General features: G+C 40.2%; 1 protein-coding gene across 2 annotated transcripts in view; it reads left to right on the top strand.

Annotated features, from left to right (window-relative positions):
* STX6 (syntaxin 6) overlaps positions 1-22,387 on the top strand; it is a 53,331-nt gene that overhangs the window by 5,632 nt on the left and 25,312 nt on the right. Inside the window, exons 2-3 of one of the 2 annotated variants that reach the window (XM_011951146.1) lie at positions 12,342-12,511; positions 15,112-15,206. The exons of the other annotated variant lie outside the window; for it this stretch is intronic. Coding sequence (XP_011806536.1) covers positions 12,342-12,511; positions 15,112-15,206 — 265 coding nt within the window. The remainder of the gene's footprint in view (positions 1-12,341; positions 12,512-15,111; positions 15,207-22,387) is intronic. 2 annotated transcript variants of the gene reach the window in all.

The raw sequence follows: 22,387 nt of genomic DNA, 5'->3' as shown, positions 1-22,387 counted from the left end.
TTGAGACAGTCTCACTCTGTCACCCAGACTGGAGTGTAGTGGCGTGTCTCGGCTCACTGCAACCTCTGCCTCCCGGGTTCAAGCGATTCTCCCTGCCTCAGCCTCCCAAGTAGCCCGCCACCATGCCCGGCTGATTTTTGTATTTGTAGTAGAGATGGGGTTTCGCCATGTTGGCCAGGCTGGTCTTAAACTCCTGACCTTAAGTGATCTGCCCACCTGGGCCTCCCAAAATGCTGGGATTATAGGCATGAGCCGCCGTGCCCAGCGTGATAATAGTTTTATTTCCAGGTTTTTGGCTGTGGATTGATGTTGAAATAATGACATAAGTAAGCAGATGAGTAAGATGGCATATGTTGTATTCTTTAACCTTCTCTGTCTGTATATCTAGCTTTATTAACACTAGATTATGAGCTCCTCGAAGGCATCATGCATTCTGTTCACATCGAAAAACTGTTTATTGGTAGAGTCACTGTGAAAAAATAACCCTTGTTTGTTAATTTTGGCCCAGTAAAATTGAATGTAAATCAAATCTCATTTAATACTTTCTGAAAAGCAGAATCCAGTGTTTCATTGTAAAAACAACTTTGCAAGATTTTATTATAAATTTATTGAGTGCTTAATATTATTTAGCTCCTCAGATTGTCATCTAGTTTGGAGAACACTATGCAGATATGTGAAAGATACATTGTGTAAGATTTTGCAGTAGAGTTGAGATGCTGTGGAGATTCGAAAGAAAAGAAAGACCCATACTGGGAATGCTGGTCAATCTGGGCCTTGAAGGAAGTGTCTGCTGAGGTGTAAGGCTCTTCCAGGCTGGGGAAACAACTCAGCAGAAGTCTAGAACCAGGAATAAGAAAGATAAAGATGGGAAGAAGACCTGCCAACTGAAACAGAATTTGTTTTAGTGAGAAACCATGCTTGATATTAAAGTCAGCCAGTTTGGGTAGGAGGAGGAGTGGGAGGGGGTTTGAATACCTGCCTGAGGAGTTTAAATTTAATCTGATTTCTATCATAAATTCTAAATCAGGAGGCAGTTTTTAAACTAGCAGTTGCTATTCACTTGCTTATAGTCAGCTTTTAAGAGTTCACACCCAGATGTTCTGATTCTACAAAGAAAATAGATTTGTGGGCCAGGTGCGATGGCTCATGCCTGTAATCCCAGCACTTTGAGAGGCTGAGGAGGGCGAATCATGAGATCAGGAGTTCGAGACCAGCCTGGCCAAAATGGTGAAACCCCATCTCTACTAAAAATACAAAAAAATTAGCTGGGTGTGGTGGCGGGCACCTGTAGTCCCAGCTACTTGGGAGGCTGAGGCAGGAGAATCGCTTGAACCCTCTTTTGCAGTGAGCCGAGATCGCGCCACTGCCCTCCAGCCCCAGTGACAGTGCAAGACTCCGTCTCAAAAAAAAAAAAAAAGAAAAAAGATTTGTGTGGAAGCTTTGCAAAAATGCAATTAAATAAGTCTTGGTAATAGAAAGTGTCTCATAATCAGGGTTGGAAGAACTTGAGGCAAGCAGCCAATATGTCTGAGCCCCAAGGTCTCTTATTTGTTTAATGAGCACAAACTAGATTATCTTGAAAGTTCCTTCCAGATCTAAAAATTCAGTGATTGGATTTACGTAGAGGTTGTGCAAGGTAAGAAGTAGGAGGAGGAGTCAAAAATGACTCTTGTCTAGACAAGTGTTGAAACTTGGAAAATGGTGGCACTGTTGGCTAAAATGAGGAAGCTAGAAAGGGAAGCAGATTTTTCTGTTTTGTTTGTTTTGAATACATTATGTTCTGCAGGGAGGCTATGATTAGTTTGGTTTTAGGCAAATGGAATGATCCTATAGGCATCTAAAGATACAGGAGTTAAGCCTCGCTGAGTGGTTAGGGTTGGAAGTGTAGTGGGGGAGTCATCAACTTAAGAGGGGTACTTTGAACTTGTGAATGCTGATGAGCTCATAGAGGCCACAAAAAGAGTGCTGAGAAACATTGGGATCCAGTGGAGGAAGAGGAAGGAGAAAACTGGTGGAAAACTAGAACAGCACAATGTCACAGATACAGAGGAAGTGAGAGTTTCAAGAAAATAAGTATAATGGGCCATGGTGTCAAGTGCACCAAAAATGAGGACAAGTTAAATTCACTCCTGACTTTGACCTGCAGTGTCATTGGTGGAGTTGTGGAAGCAGCAGTAAGTTAGGGTCAAAATTTGTATATCGTTGTAGGTAACTGAGTAAAAATGATGTTTCATTTTCACAAGAGTAATTACAAAATATGTTACAGTGTGGTTGAATTTGGAAATGGCAGTAAAGTCAAGTAAAGGGTGTGCCCGTGCATGTGTTCCTTTCAAATACAAACGACGTGAATGTAGAAGTCAAGCAATAAAAAGAGCTCCTCTCTTTCCGGAGAGATTGCTGGTGAAACCAGGTTTGTGGGGTATGGGGCAGGAACCAGTTGGAGGAGAGTGAGGAGTGGGAGTCTGATGTGGTTGCAGAGGCTCGCTCAACCTGAGTTTTTCACGTTTCATTACTAGAATGGAAACTTTCAGCCTTGACTAGCCTCTTTTACTGTATTGATGAAATGGGTATCCCTCTGTAAAGAGACTTGCAGAGTAGGTGCTGTCCCAGATAAAGGAGTTGTGGCAGATTGTATTTTTTTCAACGATGGCTGCACCAATAAATGTTCTGTCCTGTGTTACTTTTCTGCGTGCGTGCGTGCGTTCCTTCCTTCCTTCCTTTCTTCCTTCCTTCCTTCCTTCCGTCCATCCTTCCTTCCTCTTTTGAGTCTCGCTCTTGTCGCCCAGAGTGGAGTGCAGTGGTGCAGTCTCGGCTCACTGCAACCTCCTCCCCCCAGGTTCAAGCGATTCTTCTGCCTCAGCCTCCCAAGTAGCTGGATTTACAGGCGCATGCCACCATACCCGGCTAATTTTTGTATGTTTAGTAGAGACAGGTTTCACTGTATTGGCCAGGCTGGTCTGGAACTCCTGACCTGGTCATCTACCCACCTCGGCCTCCCAAACTGCTGGGATTATAGGCGTGAGCCACCACGCCCTGCTGTTTGCTTTTCTTAAATTGTGAAGCTGGCATTCTTTTATCAAACTGGAGTTTGTATTCCTTTCCTTTGAACCTGGGCAGACCTTTATAAACTGCTTTGACTAACAGATTGAAGCAGAAGTGACTCTGCTTGATTCCTAAAGCTTAAGTCATAAAAGACAACCAGTATACCTTGTGTCTGCGTCTTTCATCTTGGGACACAAGCGTAGGCTACCCTGAGCTAACATGTAACAAGTCCAGTTACATTGAAGCCACTCTGTTAGAATATGCATGCAGACTGTGGAGAGATGGAAAGATGTGATGCCTTTACAGCCCCAGCCTGTTGAATCTTTTCAGCTGAGGTCCCAGACATTGTGGAACAGGGACAAGTCAGCTCTGCTGTGTCTGATTCCTGATCTACAGACTCCATGACATGACATGATAAATGGTTGTTTTACACCACTACATTTTGGGGTCATTGTTAAATAACCACGATAACTTGAACGGATGCCAATTCAGAGTCTGGCTGCATGGGCAAAGAAGAAAGGAGAAATAAAAAGGCTGAAGGGAGAGGCCAAGGCAGGAGGATCACTTGAGGCCAAGAGTTTGAGGTCAGCCTGGGCAACAGCATGACCCTGTCTCTGCAATAAATAAAAAAAATTAACTTGGCATGGTGGAGTGCACCTGTAGTCCTAGTGACTTGGGAGGCTGAGACAGGAGAATCCTTTGAGCCCAGGAATTAAAGATTACACCACTTGAATGTTGGTGAATCACAACCGGTGAATCACAGTTGGAGAGCTGTGATTGCACCACTGCACTCCAACCTGGGTGGCATAGTGAGACCCTGGCTCAACCACAACAGAGAAAAGGATGATGGGGATTGTGGCTACAATTATGCAATTTGTTGGTACAACTGAATGACAAATACTGGGGGAAAAAGTGCCCTAAAATGCGATATTCTTTTCATTTTACTTGGCAAATGTGGTTAGATACAGGTAAGAAAACTTTGTGATTTTTTTTGGACATCTGGATGTATTACTTGTGGCCCCAGAGGCTAGTTTGGTGGTGTACCAGATTGGGAGGTTGTATGGAAGAGGCTCACCTATCAGTGACAAGGGATCAATGTTGGGCTAACTTCAAAAACAAATGAGGTTGGTTCTGCCAGCATCAACTTTTTATTTATGAAGAATGGAAGAATTGCCTGGGCGCGGTGGCTCACGCCTGTAATCCCAATACTTTGGGAGGTCAAGGTGGGTGGATCACCTGAGATCAGGAGTTTGAGACCAGCCTGACCAACATGGAGAAACCCCATCTCTACTAAAATTACAAAATTAGCCGGGCATGGTGGCACATGCCTGTAATCCCAGCTACTCGGGAGGCTGAGGCAGGAGAATCGCTTGAACTTGGGAGGTGGAGGTTGCGGTGAGCTGAGCTGAGATTATGCCATTGCACTCCAGCCTGGGCAAAGAGTGAAACTCTATCTAAAAAAAAAAAAAAAAAAGAATCTGGATGCTTGGATGACTTTATTTTGTTTTTCCCAAAAGATACAGTCTTCAAAGATGTGGGCAGTGTTTCCATTTTTGACAGCTACTTACTGGGAAAGCTCTGCATTGTAAGTGGTCCTGTGTGCATTGTGGTGAATTGCCGTGAAGAGCCTTCATTCTGGTGTCTGTAGGGAATTCAGTCCATGAGAAGATGACAGGTCCCATGATTTTGATGGGCTGTTCTGTAGACAGCAAGGGGGAAAGCCACATCCCTAGTATTGCCAACACTGGCTCTTGGTATCCATGAAATGCTACCTGTATCAGACGAGACTGATTTGGGCAGCATGTGTGACAAATAGTGCAAGATTTGCTTGATGTGTGGAGATAGCCGTCTTTCAAGGATTTGAAAAAGGCTTCTCTGGGTCAGCAGCTAAAACTAATTCCTAGGAAGGTCATCAGCAAGTTTTCAGTGAAATGCTGCCGGACATGATTCTCCAAGCTATGGGTGAGCAGATTGTTATTTACCAAGAGTTTGCTAAGCTGAAGAACTCTGAAAATTCAAGGTGTACCTGCTTCAAGGTATACTCCCTCATGGAAAGTTCTGGGTATCAGACTTTAATTTTTCTAATTACATAGTTGGGAAAAAAATAGCTAAATCAGACATAAAGATAAGGGATAAAGAAGCACTATCTGTGGTTGTCACCTTTCTGGAGACAGACAAAAATGGATCTCTGTTGCCTAAGAAGTCAGTAGCTGTAGCTGCTCACTCAGCGGGAAGCACTCCTCAAAATGAAGTGCTCCGCACAGAGTGCAGTGCTCACATGGGCTAGCTGTGTAGAACAGACAGCAGTGGTGGGTGGGCATTTGTGGGTCATGCATCACCAGCCAACTGATCCTGAAACAAGTCCCTTGCCTTTCCTGAGAAAGAAATGTGAAATCACGTAGATGGGCACTTCTCTTGTAAACACCCTCACAAATCTCAAATAGGTGACATGATGATATGCTACTGTTTTATGAATTGACTTACTTGGAATGCCAAGTAATCTTCAGTTTTTAGTTGCAAGTACTTAACAAGTGGTTCTGAATTGAGAGGGTTGTCTTCCTGGTTAGATTTGTACATTAGGTGTGTCTTGTGGCTCTTGAAGCTGTTTAGAAATCCCACGTGCTTTAGAAAATGCTGGTTACCTTTAATCGTTGGCTTCCAAATAAGACTTGTGACCAACATTGTTTCTGCTCCCAGTTCATGCCTTATTTTTCAGGCTAACGCTGAGCTGAAATGATATTGGAAGAATGGTTGGGAGGTTTTACACTTAGACCTCTTTGCTTGCTATTGTGATGGGATTCCTTGATACGCTGCAGATTCTGGCTGTCTTTCAAGATCTGAGCCGTTGTTGGCAGTTTCCACCTTTGTAATCCCTTAAAACACCCATCTTAAAAATGTAAAATAACAACTGGTTTACCTTTCTTATGTCTGTGTTACTAAACGAAAACTAAACAGGAATCCTGTTTTTAAAAGTAAGAGCTTTAGAGTGGAATAAGCCAACTCACTCACTGGTCAGGCCTGTCGGGTGCTGAGCTTTATTCTGCAATTGCTTTGTAGCATTTTTATAATTCCTGCCATTTCTTTCATTTTTTACTCAGGACATGCTTTACTTCTTGCATGCTTAAGGATTCCTTGCTTCACACTCAGTGCCACTATAATCCACCCATGCACACTCCTTGACTCCAATCTGCCTATCGGTGTCTTAAGACATTGTAGATCACAGAAGGATCTACCAGCTCAAAACTCTTTTCATGATAATATTCAGATATTATCTGCCTTTTTCACTGTGTTGACATTTGCACCGATGGTACCAAAGCTGTGGTGGCTAAAACTCCTGGTGGCTTACCAAAAATCAAGGCAGTGGCGCTGTGCCATGCTTTCTGTGATATTCCTCATCACTTTATACTAACAGTAAAAAAAGGAAAAAAAAAGTCATATATTCCCTTAATATTCTTCATGAGGCCAGGCACGGTGGCTCATGCCTATAATCCTAGCACATTGGGAGGCTGAGCCAGTCGGATCACTTGAAGTCGGGAGTTTGAGACCAGCCTGGCCAACATAGTGAAACCCTGTTTCTACTAAAAATACAGAAATTAGCTGAGTGTGGTGGTGCGCACCTGTAATTCCAGCTACTCGGGAGGCTAAGGCAGGAGAAGCGATCAAACCCGGGAGGCGGAGGTTGCAGTGAGCTGAGATAGCACCACTGCACTCCAGTCTGGGTGGCGGAGTGAGATTCTGTCTCAAACGAACAAACAAACAAAAGAATATTCTTCATGAAACAGTAAAGCTTATTAATTTTATAAAATCTTGACCCTCAAGTATAATTTTTCTCATTTTTTTAAAGTTACAATTTACCTACAGTGAAAAGCAACCTCTTTGGTATACACATCTGTGAAATTGACAGATTCACATAGTTGTGTAATCATCACTTCCACAAGTAGGATATAACACAGATCCATCACCCCAAAACGTTTCTCTGTATGCCTTCTGGTCCTTCCCCCATGTCCAGCACCTGGCAAACACTGAACTGTTTCCTGTTCCTATAATTCTGCCTTTTCCGGATGTTTTGTCAGTGAAATTGTATAGTACGTGGCCTTCTAAGTCTAGCTTTTTCGCTTAGCCTAATGCATTTGAGATTCGTCTATGTTGTTGTATGTAGCTGTAGTTTATTCCTTTTTATTGCTGAATAGTATTCTGTTTTATATATATATATGTATATATACACACTACAGTTTATCCACTCACTAGTTGAAGGACATGTGGGTTGTTTACAATTTTTGGCTGTTATTAGTAAAGCTACTATAAAAATGTGCAGGCTGTGTGAACACAAGTTTTCATTTCACTTAGGAGTGGGACTTTTGGGTCATACATTAAATAGATGTTTAACAACCAAACTCTCTTCCAAATGGCTGTACTATTTGGAAATGGCTGTACTATTTGTGCCTGTCCACCAGTAAGGTATGAGAGTTCTGGTTACACCACCACCTTTCCAGCACTTCGCATTGTCAGTTTTGTTTTCATTGTAATCCATTCTAAATATGTAGTAGTAGCTAATTGAAGATTTAATTTGCATGTCATTAATGATATTGGGCATCTTTTCCTGTGCTGTCTGTCATATGTATGTCTTTGCTGAGGTGACTGGTCAAATCTTTTGCCTTTTTTTTTTTTTTTTAAACACAGTTTTGCTCTGTCACCCAGACTGGAGTGCGATGGCATCATCTTGGTTCACTGCAACCTCTGCCTCCCAGGTTCAAGTGATCCTCCTGCCTCAGCCTCCTGAGCATCTGGGATTACAGGCACCCACCACCATGCCCGGCTAATTTTTTGGTATTTTTAGTAGATAAGAGGTTTCACCGTGTTGGTCAGGCTGGTCTTGAACTCCTGACCTCAAGTGATCTACCCGCCTTGGCCTCCTAAAGTGCTGGGATTACAGACATGAGCCACTGCGCCTGGCCTTGTTTAATTGGATTTTTCTTATTAAGTTTTGAGAGTTTTAAAAAAATATATTCTGGATATGTCATTCATCAGATATGTAATCTGTAAATATCTTCTCCCTTAGTATATATTTTAATATTCCACTGGCAAAATGGAAATGTACATGAAGCTTTTTTGTGATGTATTGTTAAATAAAATGGTTGTCTCTAGGAAAAGCACTTATGTGATTGAGTTGTGAGTTGAAATAGCTGTTTTTCCCTCTAGCAAAATCTCATTTTTACTGGAGAGAATGATAAACTGGTTCCTCAGACTTGCAGGCTTTCTCAAATCTCAGAATTATCTTTAAAATTCTCGAGATATTTTCTCACAAATGAATGAGGTGAACCTGTCACTTCATGGAAAATAACTGACAGTATTTTTACCAGTGATAAAATTAAAGCCTTTTGTTTAAAAAAAAAAAAAACACAGAAGTTTGGAGAGCCTATATCAACTGCTGTGCTCTTACAGATTTCCAATACTTAAGTTTTTCTGATGAAATTGGTGGTGATAGTAACAACTATGATTTTGGATACTGTGTAATGAAATGAGCTGGTATTTGGAGGTTCTGCAGTATTCAGGAGACTGATACTTTCCTAATGACCAGTACATGATGTTATAAAATCATCCAAAAGTAAAAGATCCAAAGTACAGGTTGAGCATCTCAAATATGAAATGTTCCAAAATCCAAAACTTTTTAAGCACCAACAAGATGCTCAAAAGAAATGCTCATTGGAGCATTTTGGATTTTGGATTTTCAGATTGGGGTGCTCAACTGGTAAGTATAATGCAAATATTCTAAATCTGAAAAAATCCCAAATATTTTTGGTCCCAAGCATTTTGGATAACGGAATCTCAGCCTGTATAAGATTGACCAATGGATCGTAGTGTATGGGAGACAAAGCTCCTTAATGACTGAGATACTCCTTCCCATTTTACTTGGTAAACTAAGAAAAACAAGAACATTATTATTATTTTTTTTTTTTTGAGACAGAGTCTCGCTCTGTCGCCCGGGCTGGAGTGCAGTGGCCTGATCTCAGCTCACTGCAAGCTCCGCCTCCCGGGTTTACGCCATTCTGCTGCCTCAGCCTCCCTAGTAGCTGGGACTACAGGCGCCCGCCACCTCGCCCGGCTAGTTTTTTGTATTTTTTTAGTAGAGACGGGGTTTCACCGTGTTAGCCAGGATGGTCTCGATCTCCTGACCTCGTGATCCGCCCGTCTCGGCCTCCCAAAGTGCTGGGATTACAGGCTTGAGCCACCGCACCTGGCCAAGAAAATTATTATTGTAAAATAAGAAAGTCTAAAAAGTTCTTTCATACAGTTTTAGGATCCACATTGCAGCTAACCTTTAACAGCCAGTTGTCAAGTATTGGTATACTATCAAAAAAGTACATTCACAATTGTCCGAAAAGACTATCAAAATTCTCCTCCCTTTTCCAAGTATATATCTTGTATGAGGCTGGATTCTCATCATATGCTTCTACCAAAATGTATGTCCACAGACTGATGGTATAAGTGGATATGAGAATCCACATTTGTTAAGGAGATTTGCACAAATGTAAAACAATGCCATTCTCACTACATTTTTTTTTGTTTTAGAATTTTTTAAATAAAAACGTTGTTAACATGTAAGCTCACATTTTAAAGTTGACAAATATTTTTAAAATGTCTGTTTGAATTCCTGATATAGTAAATAGCATTAGATATATAGTACACATAACTCTAAGCTCTTTGAGGTCTTCAATAATTTTGAAGAGTTCAAAGGAGTCTCCTGAGACCAAAGAAGTTCGTAGATTGCTACTTAGAATTTAATTCCAGCATAATAATTGTGTACTGGTGGTGGAGAACAAACCTAAGCCCTAGCCCAAGGCTTCTTGGTTTGAGGCTTCTAGTTCTCAAAAAGGAATTCATATTTACTTTACAGAATTGATAAATTTTATATTCTTTAAAAGATGTCTTTACAGATACCTCTTTAACTCTGTCTTGCATTATCGCAGATGATACTCAGTACTTACAAATAAACCAATACAATCAGCCCTCCATCTCTGTGGGTTCTAAATCTGTGGATTCAGCCAACTCAGGATTGAATATATTCAGTAAAAAGAAGAATGGTTGCATCTTTGCTGAACATGTACAGACTTTTTTTTTCTTATTCCCTAAACAATACAGTATAACAGCAATTTACATAGCATTTAAATTACATTAGGTATTATAAATAGTCTAGAGATGATTTAAAGTATGTAGGAGGATGTGCGTAGGTTATATGCAAATACTATGCCACTTTATATAAGGACTTCAGAATCTGCAGATTTGGTATCCTGTGGGGGTCCTGGAACCAATCCCCCCAGGATACCAAAGGATGACTTACTTTGCATTAAGGAATGATACATAGCTCTTTCTCCACTAAATCACCCAGATCCCATAAAGAGTTAAGAAAATAGATTTGCACCTCACTTAATTCTTCCCCATTTTATCTTAAATAGGGTTTCTCATTAGCACTGAAAGTCTAAAGGCTGACATGAAAGGAACAATGAGGTGACTTGCCTAAGCTGTAAACTAGATGTGAATAGACCTTGGTAGATTTGTTGTCCATATACCTTGCTTATTTACTCAGCCTGCGCCTAGTAGCTGTATCCTCTGTTTAACATTCAGCCTCTTAGCTCTCATCGGTATGCCATATACCTAAATATTGTAAGGTGCTTTTCTTCTTTTTTGTTAGTGCTTTCTTTTTTCCAGTACTTGAAACGTCAGAGGGTATAGGATGCGTGTGAATTCTGTCTTAAAGCCATAGACAACAAACACCCTAATCATCTAGAATGCTTTTTTGTAGTCTGTGTTCCAGAAGAAATCATAGAAGGATCAAAACAGTTCTTATAGTTTGGGAGCAGTGGGATTATCATCTTTAAACATGAGAGACCATATGATTATAAAATGACTCTTTTTTGGCTTTTATATGTGGTAGTATTAGATTATAACATTTAAATGGTGGATATTGGCCCAGTGGTGGGGATAAAAGTTCTTAAAATCTTGTGACTATATCTAATCTAAAAGCATGCTAGATCATAGCACTTAATGGCCTAGTCTCATTTTCTGAACAAGAAAAACACTAATCTGGCTGGCCGCGGTGGCTCATGCCTGTAATCCTAGTACTTTGGGAGGCCGAGACAGGTGGATCACCTGAGGTCAGGAGTTCAAGACCAGCCTGGCCAAGATGGCAAAACCCCCGTCTCTACTAAAAATACAAAAATTAGCCAGGCGTGGTGGCAGGTGCCTGTAATCCCAGCTACTTGGGAGGCTAAGGCAGAAGAGTCGTTTGAACCCGGGAGATGGAGGCTGCAGTGAGCCGAGATCGCACCACTTCACTCCAGCCTGGACAAAAGAGTAAGACTCCATCTCAGCCGGGCGCGGTGGCTCAAGCCTGTAATCCCAGCACTTTGGGAGGCCGAGGCGGGCGGATCACGAGGTCAGGAGATCGAGACCATCCTGGCTAACACAGTGAAACCCTGTCTCTACTAAAAAATACAAAAAATTAGCCGGGTGTGGTGACGGGCGCCTGTAGTCCCAGCTACTTGGGAGGCTGAGGCAGGAGAATGGCATAAACCTGGGAGGCGGAGCTTGCAGTGAGCCGAGATCCGGCCACTGCACTCCAGCCTGGGCGACAGAGCGAGACTCCGTCTCCAAAAAAAAAAAAAAGAGTAAGACTCCCTCTCAAAAACAAAACAAAAACAAACACTAATCTGGTATATGGTATTGCTTAATTAAGGAAAGTAGGTATATTTAAAGCTAATAATGTTTGGAAATTGAATGAGATTTTGTGTTTAAAAATTTCTGGGATTAAAATTCTTAACCTATAATAAAACGGGAGCTGTATAAGAGTAACCTTCCCTCCAGCATTCTCATTCCTCCCACACCAGGAAAAGAAAGGCTATATTAGGACTTTTTCATCTGAGTATAATTTATTAATACTACCACACCAAGTGAAAGCATGTGGGAATGCCCATTGCCCTTTAGTTGATTTGTGGGATTGCTTCATTATACTATTATGTATAGTCTGTTCAGAGAAAAATATTAAATTTGTCCTTCCCCAACAAACTTGATATTGTAGCTGCTTAAATAATGGATATTGTATTCTAAGCATCAGCTGAGAACATAATACTCAGACTGTGTATCAAAGTTTTGAACTTTGACATTTGTCTGTGAAGAGCCTTCTGTGGGAATGGTGGTTGCTGAGGATGGTGTATGATCATAAATGTTAGCCTAAATCCTGCAGTAACTTGTCCATGGAATGTTGTCTGTAATTTCTCTCCTTTGCCTCATCTTGATTACAGAGAGGTACAGAAAGCTGTCAACACTGCCCAGGGATTGTTTCAGAGATGGACAGAGCTCCTCCAGGACCCCTCCACAGCAACAAGGGAAGAAATCGACTGGACCACCAACGAGCTGAGAAACAACCTCCGGAGCATAGAGTGGGATCTAGAGGACCTTGATGAAACCATCAATATCCTTTTCTGTGGTGTCTGTGCCATTGTGGGTAAATAGACAAACGGACAAGTTTTTCTCCAGTTGTTTCCACTATGTAGATGAAACATTTTCTTTTATAATTGGTTGATGTTTGTTGCTCTTCCTTGTACTGTGATATCTTTAAAGTATTTGCCCAGTAAGTTAAGGTAGAGTAGCCACATTCTTGTACAGTGTGTGACAAATCCTGTACCATAAATATATATATATAAAGGCAGCATGGTGTAATGATTATGACTCTGGACCCTGGAATCAGATTCCTGGTGTTCAAGTCCTGGCTCTACCAATGTAAAGGGGGAAAAAAAAAACCCTATTTTTCTTTTTTTTTTAAAGTCTCTACCCTCACACTCAAGTCGGTATGATATTTCTGACACTGTCTACGTGGAAATAGCATCAGGTCCACAGGTTAAGAGCTCAGTCCCACAAGACTGCTCCCATTTCAGATGCCAGTTGCAAGCCCCAGGTTGTGACCAGTGCTCCCGACTGACCAGGTATAAATAGGAGTTCCCACAACTCCCTCCATGGATCAAATTAATTTAATTTGCAAGAGCAGTTCACAGAACTCTGGGAAATAGTTTCCTTAGGTTTATCCGTTTATTGTAAAGGATGTTACAAAGAGTACAGATGAATGACCAGATGGAAGAGATGCTTGCAAGGTGTAGGGGAAGAGGTGCAGCACTTCCAGGCCCTCTTCAGGTGCCTCCAGGAACCTCCACATGTTCACCTATCTGGAAGCTTCCTGAAGTCTGTCCTTCTAGGTGTTTGGGGAGGATTCATTTCGTAGGCATGATTGATCGCATCAGTTGGCCATTGGTGATCAACTCAGCCGTCAGTCCCTTTCCCCTGGGGTAGGGGGTTGAGCATGGGGCTGAAAGCTTCAACTGTCTAATCACATGGTTGGTTTCTCTGGGGACCAGCCCCTCATCCTGAGGCTATCTAGAAACCCCCAGCCATCAGTTATCCCATTAACATACAAAAGATACTCATCACTCTGGAGATTCTAAGGGATCTAGGAGCTGTTTGCCAGGAATGAGGTGCAGAGACCAAATTTGTATTTATTATGTTACAGTATCACAACCGGTTACCATGTTACTTGGGCCCATGACTTAACCCCCTGTGCTTCAGTTTCCTCTTTAGTGGAAAGTTAGGATAACAAGAGTACCTACCTCATAGGATTATTGGGATTATACAGGTAAAGAGTTTAGAATGGCACCTGGCAAACAGCTTATGTAATAGTGCTAGCGGTCATTATCGTATAGAGGTACATATAGGCCAGTGTTACACTTTGGTAATTAGAGATCAAAAAATCTTTTTGTAGACTGTCATGTTTAAGAAGTGATGTTCAGTGGGCGCCGTCCATTGAAGAGGCATCTTGTTCCATGAAACTGCATTTAGTAAAAGCAGATCTGTTCTGCTAATTCATGGTGTTGATGTGAAATGAGTCCACTGATCTGACTCATGCACTGGAGAACTGTAAAAACTTCATTATATGGCCTTTTCTTTTCTACCGGAAATCCCACTTAACCAAAACTTTAGATGGAAGATATGCCGCTTGCATGCTCTGAGTTCTGTTTTGTTTTTTCTCTAAGTGAGATAAATCAAGAAAACCAGCTTCTGTCAGGATCCCCCTATAGTTAGCACAGATTCGTATGCAGTTGATACATGGAATAAATTTTTGTTATTCATGATGACCCCGGGTACCTTTTAAATTATTAAAAGGCAAGTATGTTCTCTAAGATTAGTGGCAAATATGTGAGGGGGCAGGATCAAAAACACAGTTACAGGGAGATAATTCTTCCCTTGAGACAGGAGGGAAGGAAAAAAAGTTAGGGGAGATAGAGAAAATGTGAGGTTAAAAAAACGAAAGTTTTAATAGATACTCATCATTCAACCAGCAAATGTTTATTGAGTATACTACGTACCAGGCATTTTGTTGGTTATGGAGATTAGATTAATAAACACTATACCAGCCCTCACAGAACTTTGAGTGGATAGGGATGGGGGACAGATGGTAATCAAATAATAACACACATAGATACCTGCAGATTATGAAAGAGAAGTGTAGCGAGCTATGCAAGTGTCTGACATGGTGCAGTGGACCAGGCCAGAGGGTAAGAGAATGAAGGCAGCTTCTCTGAAGAAGGCCTGATCTCCCTAGATTAAGAAGTAGGGTTAGCATCTTGGCATAATTGGAAGTGATTTGGAATGGCAGGAGAAAAAGACATGCAAAAGCTGGCTTAGTAAAGATGATCAGGAGTCAAAAAAGGATAGACACAAGTGTTGGCAAACAGGAAGAACCCAGCTCAGCTGTGGTCAGATAGCCCTAAGTGTTTGTAGTGAAGCTCATCAGCAGGGGCTGTGCTTCCTAATCCGACAGGTCATCTCTGTCTTGGGGCAAAGGGATCCTCCCTCCAGTGGCTGCGGGCAGAGGAAGTCTGAGAATGATTGGTGTCCAGCTGACTATGTTTTCAGAAAGTTTGAGCCAGATTTTATTTGTTTGCATGTGAGAGATTCAGTGAGTTAACAGGATGTTGTCAGGCTTTGATGATGAAATTGTTTTACCTTGACTTTTTGACCTACGCATAGTTGAAGCAAATCCTAGAAAATTTAACCTCGATGCAACTGAATTGAGTATAAGAAAAGCCTTCATTACAAGTACTCGGCAAGTTGTCAGGGTAAGGAATATGATCTTATTGTGTTATCTGTATAAGAAATAGCCAGACTTCTTAGAGCTCTTTCCGTTAATTGTAAACTAATAGGTCACCTCTGAAACCACTTTTTAAATATGAATCAAATGTGAGCTTCCCCACATATAATTTCTCTAATTGGCTGGGCATAGTGGCTCATGCCTGTAATCCCAGCACTTTGGGAGGCAGAGGTGGGTGGATCACTTGAACCCAGGAATTTGAAACCAGTCCGGGCAACATGATGAAACCCTGTCTCTACAAAAAAAAAAAAAATAGAAAAATTAGCTGGACATGGTGGTGGACACCTGTAGTCTCAACTACATGGAACACCAAGATGGGAGGCCGAGGTGGGAGGATCATGAAAGCTATGATCATGTCACTGCACCCTCAAAAAAACAAAATTCTGTGATTGAAGAAAAAGAAATCTGTTTTTAGCCTTTCTTTTTTTGACACGAGGTCTCACTGTGTTGCCCAGGCTGAAGTGCGGTGGCACGATCTTGGCTGACTGCAGCCTCTGCCTTCCGGCTCAAGTGTTTCTCCTGCCTCAGCCTCCCAAGTAGCTGGGACTACAGGCGTGCACTACCACACCAGGCTAATTTTTTGTAGAGACAGGGTTCACCATGTTGCTCAGGCTGGTCTTGAACTCCTGAATTCAAGCAGTTTGCCTGCCTTGGACTCTGAAAGTGCTGGGATTACCTGCGTGAGCCACCTTGCCCGGCCTGTCAGGCTTATTTCCGAGAGTAAAAATAAGACAGTAATCTGCTGGCTTTGGGCAGGGTACCTTCAAATGGTGTCATCCTGAATGATTAGACCCTTGTCCATATCTCTAGTTTCTTCAAGCTGGTTATCTTTCTCACTTTTTATTTCTTAGTGTACTGTATTTCTTGATGAACAAAACAATTACTATTGTAGAAACCATTTGGTTTTTTGATTGATTGGTAATCACTTTGCATTGTTGAAGAGTGACTCCTACTGGGTTTGGATAGCGGCCTCTTCCGCCATCTGAATTGCTTCTGGAACTCTTGCAACCTATGTTACTGACATTTCCATATGTAACTACTTGACAGCCATTCCAGAGTTATCCAGAGCAAACAAGCATCTATCAGAGTGTAAAAAATTGATCCAAGTGAACTAATCTTATAGTTCTAAGTTATTTAGAATATACCCATTATTAAATAATCTAAGAAAAAATATTATTTAAGTACAACCTTGTGTCATTAAAATGTTTCATATTTTGAAACTATATGGCTAAGCTATTTGATTAGCATAACTAGATGTAAGAGAACCAGCTGTCTTTAACATATGTACTAGAAAGCAGCTTCCTTGAATAAAAAGACTTGGGATCATACCAGTGCTAACATATGGCTTTTTAAGAGTCATCTTAGGCAGGAACCTTAGTATGTGTTTGCCAAAGTCTTTAATATCATGTGATTTCCTTTTGAAATTATTTCAAATGGTAGATTATCACTGAACTTTATATATTCTTGTTACTTGTTTTATTCATTAGTTGCCTTTCTATATACATAGACGTAAATTGTTTATAAAGAAACCCACATTTTAATGAGGGAGAAACCTTTCTGGACCTTAGATGCCCCATCCACAGTGAGTGTTTGGATTAGACATTCTTAATTTCTAGCCAGTTGAAAATACTGTTCGGATGAGGAAGCCTTGTTGTTAGGTGACATATTTTTTGTAAGATAAGTAAATCCCCAATTATTTTGTATACTTTTTCTTTTTTTGTAGTAGGTTTTTTGAAGGACACTCCTATAGACATTAATATTTAAGTGGGGCCTTGCAGTGAAGCATATGTCCTTAACCTTAATCATTATATTTATTCTTTCTGCAAGGTAGACTTAGGAAGTTTTCAGATTGAAATTTAGAGGTTCATATATTGAAAATTAAGTTCGTTGGTATAATGGAAAGAAGAATCCAAAGTTCATTTTCTAGTATTTGAAAAGCTTTTTAAAGTACATACCTCCCCCCCCCCCCCCCCCCCCGCCCCAGAATCTCATCTTGAATTGTGATCCCCGTAATCCCCATGGGTCAAAGGAGAGACCAGGTGGAGGTAATTGAATCAAGGGGCCAGTTTCCCCCATGCTGTTCTCATGATAGTGAGTGAGTCTCATGAGGTCTGATGGTTTCATAAGGGGCTCTTCCCACTTTGCTCTGTCACTCTTGCCTGCTGCCTTGTGAAGAAGTTGCCTTGCTTCACCTGCTGCCATGATTGTAAGTTTCCTGAGGCTTCCCCAGCCATGCTTAACTGTGAGCCAATTAAACCTCTTTCCCTTATAAATTACCCAGTCTTGGGCAGTTCTTCATAGCAGTGTGAGAACAGAGTAATAAGAGGTATTCTAAATCAAGTTAGTACTTCAAAATCTTACTGTCCTTTTAGAGTTGAGATCTAAACCATACTTAATTATGTGATCCACCTGAATATTTTAGGGTTCTAAATCATTCTTGTTTAAATTTATGACCCCTCTTGGGGAAGCTCTTAGTATTTACCACTGGTAGGCTAACAGTACCTAACTGAGCTTTTGCTGATATGATTTTAATATATTCTAGTTGAAAGTCCTGTAGAAGAGAAGGAAATAGCAATAGTGCTAACTCGATTAAAAATAAAAACAAAATACACTTTGTATAATTCCATATTACCACATTTAGCTAAACAGTGTTTGTACGTAGAGATTTCTGGGTTCTGGGTGGAGGAGCTCGATAGGGAGCAGAGAGTTAGTAGATTTGGAAAATGAGATGAAATGAAGTTCAAACTAGGAATTTGTACAAATTTATATTAGCTCTTCTGTTACCATTACTAGTGGGCTTTCATTTAATGTTGCTCCAAAATTTTGATTGACTTTGTCTTTCAAACAGTGTATTCTACTTATGCTTTCTCTTTCATACGCAGGGGAGTCAGTGATACTCTATGCATTTTTTTTTTTTCTCTTTTGCTTCAACCTGAAAAAGTGAATCGCCTGTTTCTTCTTGATTAATGTCCATTGGTTATGCCTTTAGTAAGCCTTCCTTGTTTAGAGTCTTGTGTATGTTTTTCCAAGCATTTTTTAAGTCTGTACAAATTCAGTTTTACTGGCAGTTTTTAGTGAAGAAACCAAAATATTCAAGTTTTCATGTAAATAGCTTTCATATTTTTGAGGTAATCATTTTTACTCTTGTGGAGTCACCTATACACAAAGATTCTGCATGTGAAATTTTTGTGTTTTAGAAATATATCCTAGAAGTGACTTTGGTTTAATTTAGGATCAAAAGGTTTTGCAGTATATGGTGGAACAACAGTGAATATAAGGGGTAAGGGAACCTGAGTTCTAGGCTAAGCTGTGACCTTAATAAATCTTAACCATGGTAAGTCATTCAACCTCCCTGGATCTCAGTTTTATCTATGAAATAATCCTCACTAACATTCTCTGACTTTAACTTTAAAAGTTAGAATCAGAACTATTACCCTCTCCACGAAAAAACCGAACCTGCTCCAATGTGAGAATTGTTTACAGTCAATTATAAGTCAAGATGGAAATGGCTTTGGTTAATCAAAAAGGGTGAAGTATCCAGTGTGTGCACAGATGACCTTGAAATGTAAGAGTTATGAGTGGGAAGCACTGGGATTTATGATGTCTCATTCATTCAGCTTGGAAGACAGTGTGAAATGGGAACAGAAGCATAAATAACCAGGACATTTGTTGTTCCTTTGGCAGATGAACCATATTTTATTGGGACTCGCTGCTTGACTGCTGGTTCTAAACGTCATGTGTTAAAAAGAAGATGAGTAATTATGTTTTTGGCATGATAGATTGTTATAAGATGTTTGAAACTATTTAGTAACATAGTTTAAGATCCCAAATTCCAATATGAAGGTGTTCTGTTGTGTGTTGTCTGCTGACTTTTGACCTACATGGATAAAGTGCCATCTTAGAAGTGAAAGCCGGTGGCGTGTGGTGGCTCACACCAGTAATCCCAGCACTTTGGGAGGCTGAGGCGGGCAGATCACTTGAGGTCAGGAGTTTGAGACGACCCTGGCCAACATGGTGAAACTCTATCTCTACTAAAAATACAAAAATTGGTGTGGTGGCAGGCTCCTGCAGTCCCAGCTACTTGGGAGGCAGAGGTGGGAGAATTGTTTGAACTCAGACACGGAGGTTGCAGTGAACTGAGATTGTGCCACTGCACTCCAGCCTGGGAGACACAGTGAGATTCCTTCTCAAAAAAAAAAAAAAAAAAAAAGAAGTGAAAGCCATAGATCCTTACCTGCAGGTGGTGGTGGTCACATACAGGATGATGCCCACCCACATGGCTGTTGGAAGAATCTGCCTCATCAGGGCAACACCCATGCAGGCACACACATAACCCCACATGGTTTTTATTAAGCATAAAACTTAAAAACTGCAACTTTAAAATATATATTTAATTATGATAATGCAAGCTCAAATAAAATTAGAGAAAGTTTTCAAGAGTAAAAAGTAGAAAAAGGAACCTAAACTCAAAATAATACACAGCACAAGGCTGCGTTTTCTTCATAATTTTCCTCCCAATGCGGGGCAGTTGTGTTTTTACATAGTTGTGATCATACCATTATGCAGTCATAGCATTTTATTTTCTTAGGTTAAAAATAATCTGTACTTGGTATTTATAAAATGCAAATACTTTTGATGTAAAAGAAAAGAGAAAATGCCTCTTCGTTCTCTAATTTCACTCCCTAGAAATAATTAGTGTCAGTTTTATTTTTCACAGCCATTTCATGGACATTGAAATATGCAAACTTTAAAAAAGCAGTGGCATGATAATCTGTAACTTTCTTTCTATGAAAAATTACATTGTGAGCGTAGTCCTACAGTGACGCAGGTAAATCTAGAGAAGGGCTGTTTTCTAGTTGCCACGTTAAAAGAGTAAAAATAGGTGAGCTTATTATATTTTATTTAACCTGATATATCCAAAACATGATCATTTAAACATATAGTCAACATAAGAGATATTAATGAGAGATTTAAAGTTTTTAAACTGTTTTTGTAATAAATCTGGCATGTATTTTATACTCAAGCACATCTCAATTCAGATGTGAAATTTTCATTGGAAATACTTGATCTGTATTTAGAGTTTACAGAACTTACAATTGAAAAAGTAGAATCACAAACCCAATTTTTTCCAGACATACTTTAAAGTTTTCTAATAACCGAGTATCAATTAATTAAAATGAAATTCAGTTCCTCAGTTGCACTGACCACATTTGAGGTGCTCAGTAGCTAGTGGGTCCTGTATTACCCGGGAGCAGACTATCCTTTTTAATAGTTGCGTACTTTTATTTGCTGATAATGTTCATTGAGTGCTTGCTGTATTGTTGGCTACTGTTAATCAGGCTTTGTGTGTTACCTCTATTAACCCCTACAGTGGTCCCAAAGGATATTACTCTAAATGTACAGAAGAAGTAGAAACTTAGTGCAACTATTAAAAAGCATAACTAAGTCTTAAACCTAGGTCTTTGACATGAAAGATCATGGTCTTTCCCTCTCCTCTAATGTGGCTCTGTTATGATTTATTTAATCATTGACCTACCAGTAGATATTTTGATTATTGTTTATTATTGGCAGTTGCAAACCATACTTCAGTGACCATCTTTGTGAGCATAACTTACATAATTGTTTCGTAAAAAATTCAGTGAGAATACACATTTTAAATATTCATAGCCAGTCATGGTGGCTCATGCCTGTAGTCCTAGGACTTCGGGAGGCCAAGGCAGGAAGATCAGTTGAATTCAGGAATTCAAGACCAGCTTGGGCAACATAGGGAGACCTCATCTCTACCAAAAGTTAAAAAAAAAATAGGTGTGGCAGCATATGCCTGCAGTCCCAGCTACTTGGGAGGCTGAGGTGGGAGGATCGTTTGAGCCCGGGAGGTTGAGGCTGCAGTGAGCTGTGATGGCACCACCGTACTCCAGCCTGGGCATCAGAGTGAGATCCTGTCTCAAAAAATAAAAATAAAAAAATTGTTTTCAAAGTATCCTACAAAAAGACCTTATCAGTTATATTTCTAATAGAGTATCAGAATATACCTTCACTAAGTGTTATCAGTCTTTTTCATCTTTCTTGGTCTAATTGGAGAAAACGTCTCTTAGCTACACTTCTTTGATTACCGGTGGGTTATTGTATCTATTCATGTTTGATCATTTGTGGGTTTTTTTGTGAATTGTCTGTTCACTGAACTCTCTTCATAAGCACAATGCCTAGTACATAATGCCTAGTATATAATACTGCATTGTGTGGATTGTGTTGCTGTTCCCTTATTTGGACTTGCTGCTTATTTCTGCTTTTTTTCATATTATAAATAATACTGCAGTGCACATCTCTGCATGTCTTTTTTTGTATCTATTTTATGTTATTTCCTAAAAATAAATTCTTGTTAGTGGAATTACTGGGTCAAGGCAGTGAATATTTTGAGACTCGTGGTATAGAATGACAAATTTATTTTCAAAGTGCTGGTCTAGTTTGCCATCCAGCCATTGTTTGGGACCAGTAGTATTAAAAAATACATATTTATTAAAATATAACAACATAGAAAAATGTAATTAACCTAAATATATAGCTTAATAAATTTATAAACTGAACACAGCCATCTAAACAGCACCCAGAAGCATTGCAGAGTGTTACCAGCACCCCCAGAAGCGTGCCTGTGCTCCTTTTCAGCTAATGTCTCTACCATGACTGCACTGACTTCTAACAGCAAAAGTATGTTGTATATGTTATGTTCAAAGGTTAACATGTCACTTTTCCATACGTGCATGTTGATATCTTTATTATGCAAGTAATGTGTTCATTGTTTTAAAAAAAAGACTATTATAAAATGCACTGACTATATTTTTATTTTATTTATTTTGTAGAGATGGGGTTTTGCTATGTTGCCCAGGCAGGTCTGCAACTCCTGACCTCAAGTGATCCGACTGCCTTGGCTCCCCAAAGTGCTGGGACTATAGGCGCAAGCCACAGGGCCCAGCTGAGTATATTTTTAAAAGCGTGTATTATCCCCCTAGTGAATGTTGTTCTGCGTAGTTTTTAATGTATATTAAATAAATCAGGCTGTTGGATTGACTATCAGAAAAGGAATCCTGCAGTCCAGGAGATACTAGCATAATGATCAGTCTCTCTTTGAGGCTTCTAGATTACCATCGTAAG

Source organism: Colobus angolensis, unplaced genomic scaffold (genome assembly GCF_000951035.1).
Source record: "Colobus angolensis palliatus isolate OR3802 unplaced genomic scaffold, Cang.pa_1.0 Scaffold315, whole genome shotgun sequence".
Classification (NCBI taxonomy): domain Eukaryota; kingdom Metazoa; phylum Chordata; class Mammalia; order Primates; family Cercopithecidae; genus Colobus; species Colobus angolensis.
This window is presented reverse-complemented; position numbering and strand designations above follow the sequence as displayed.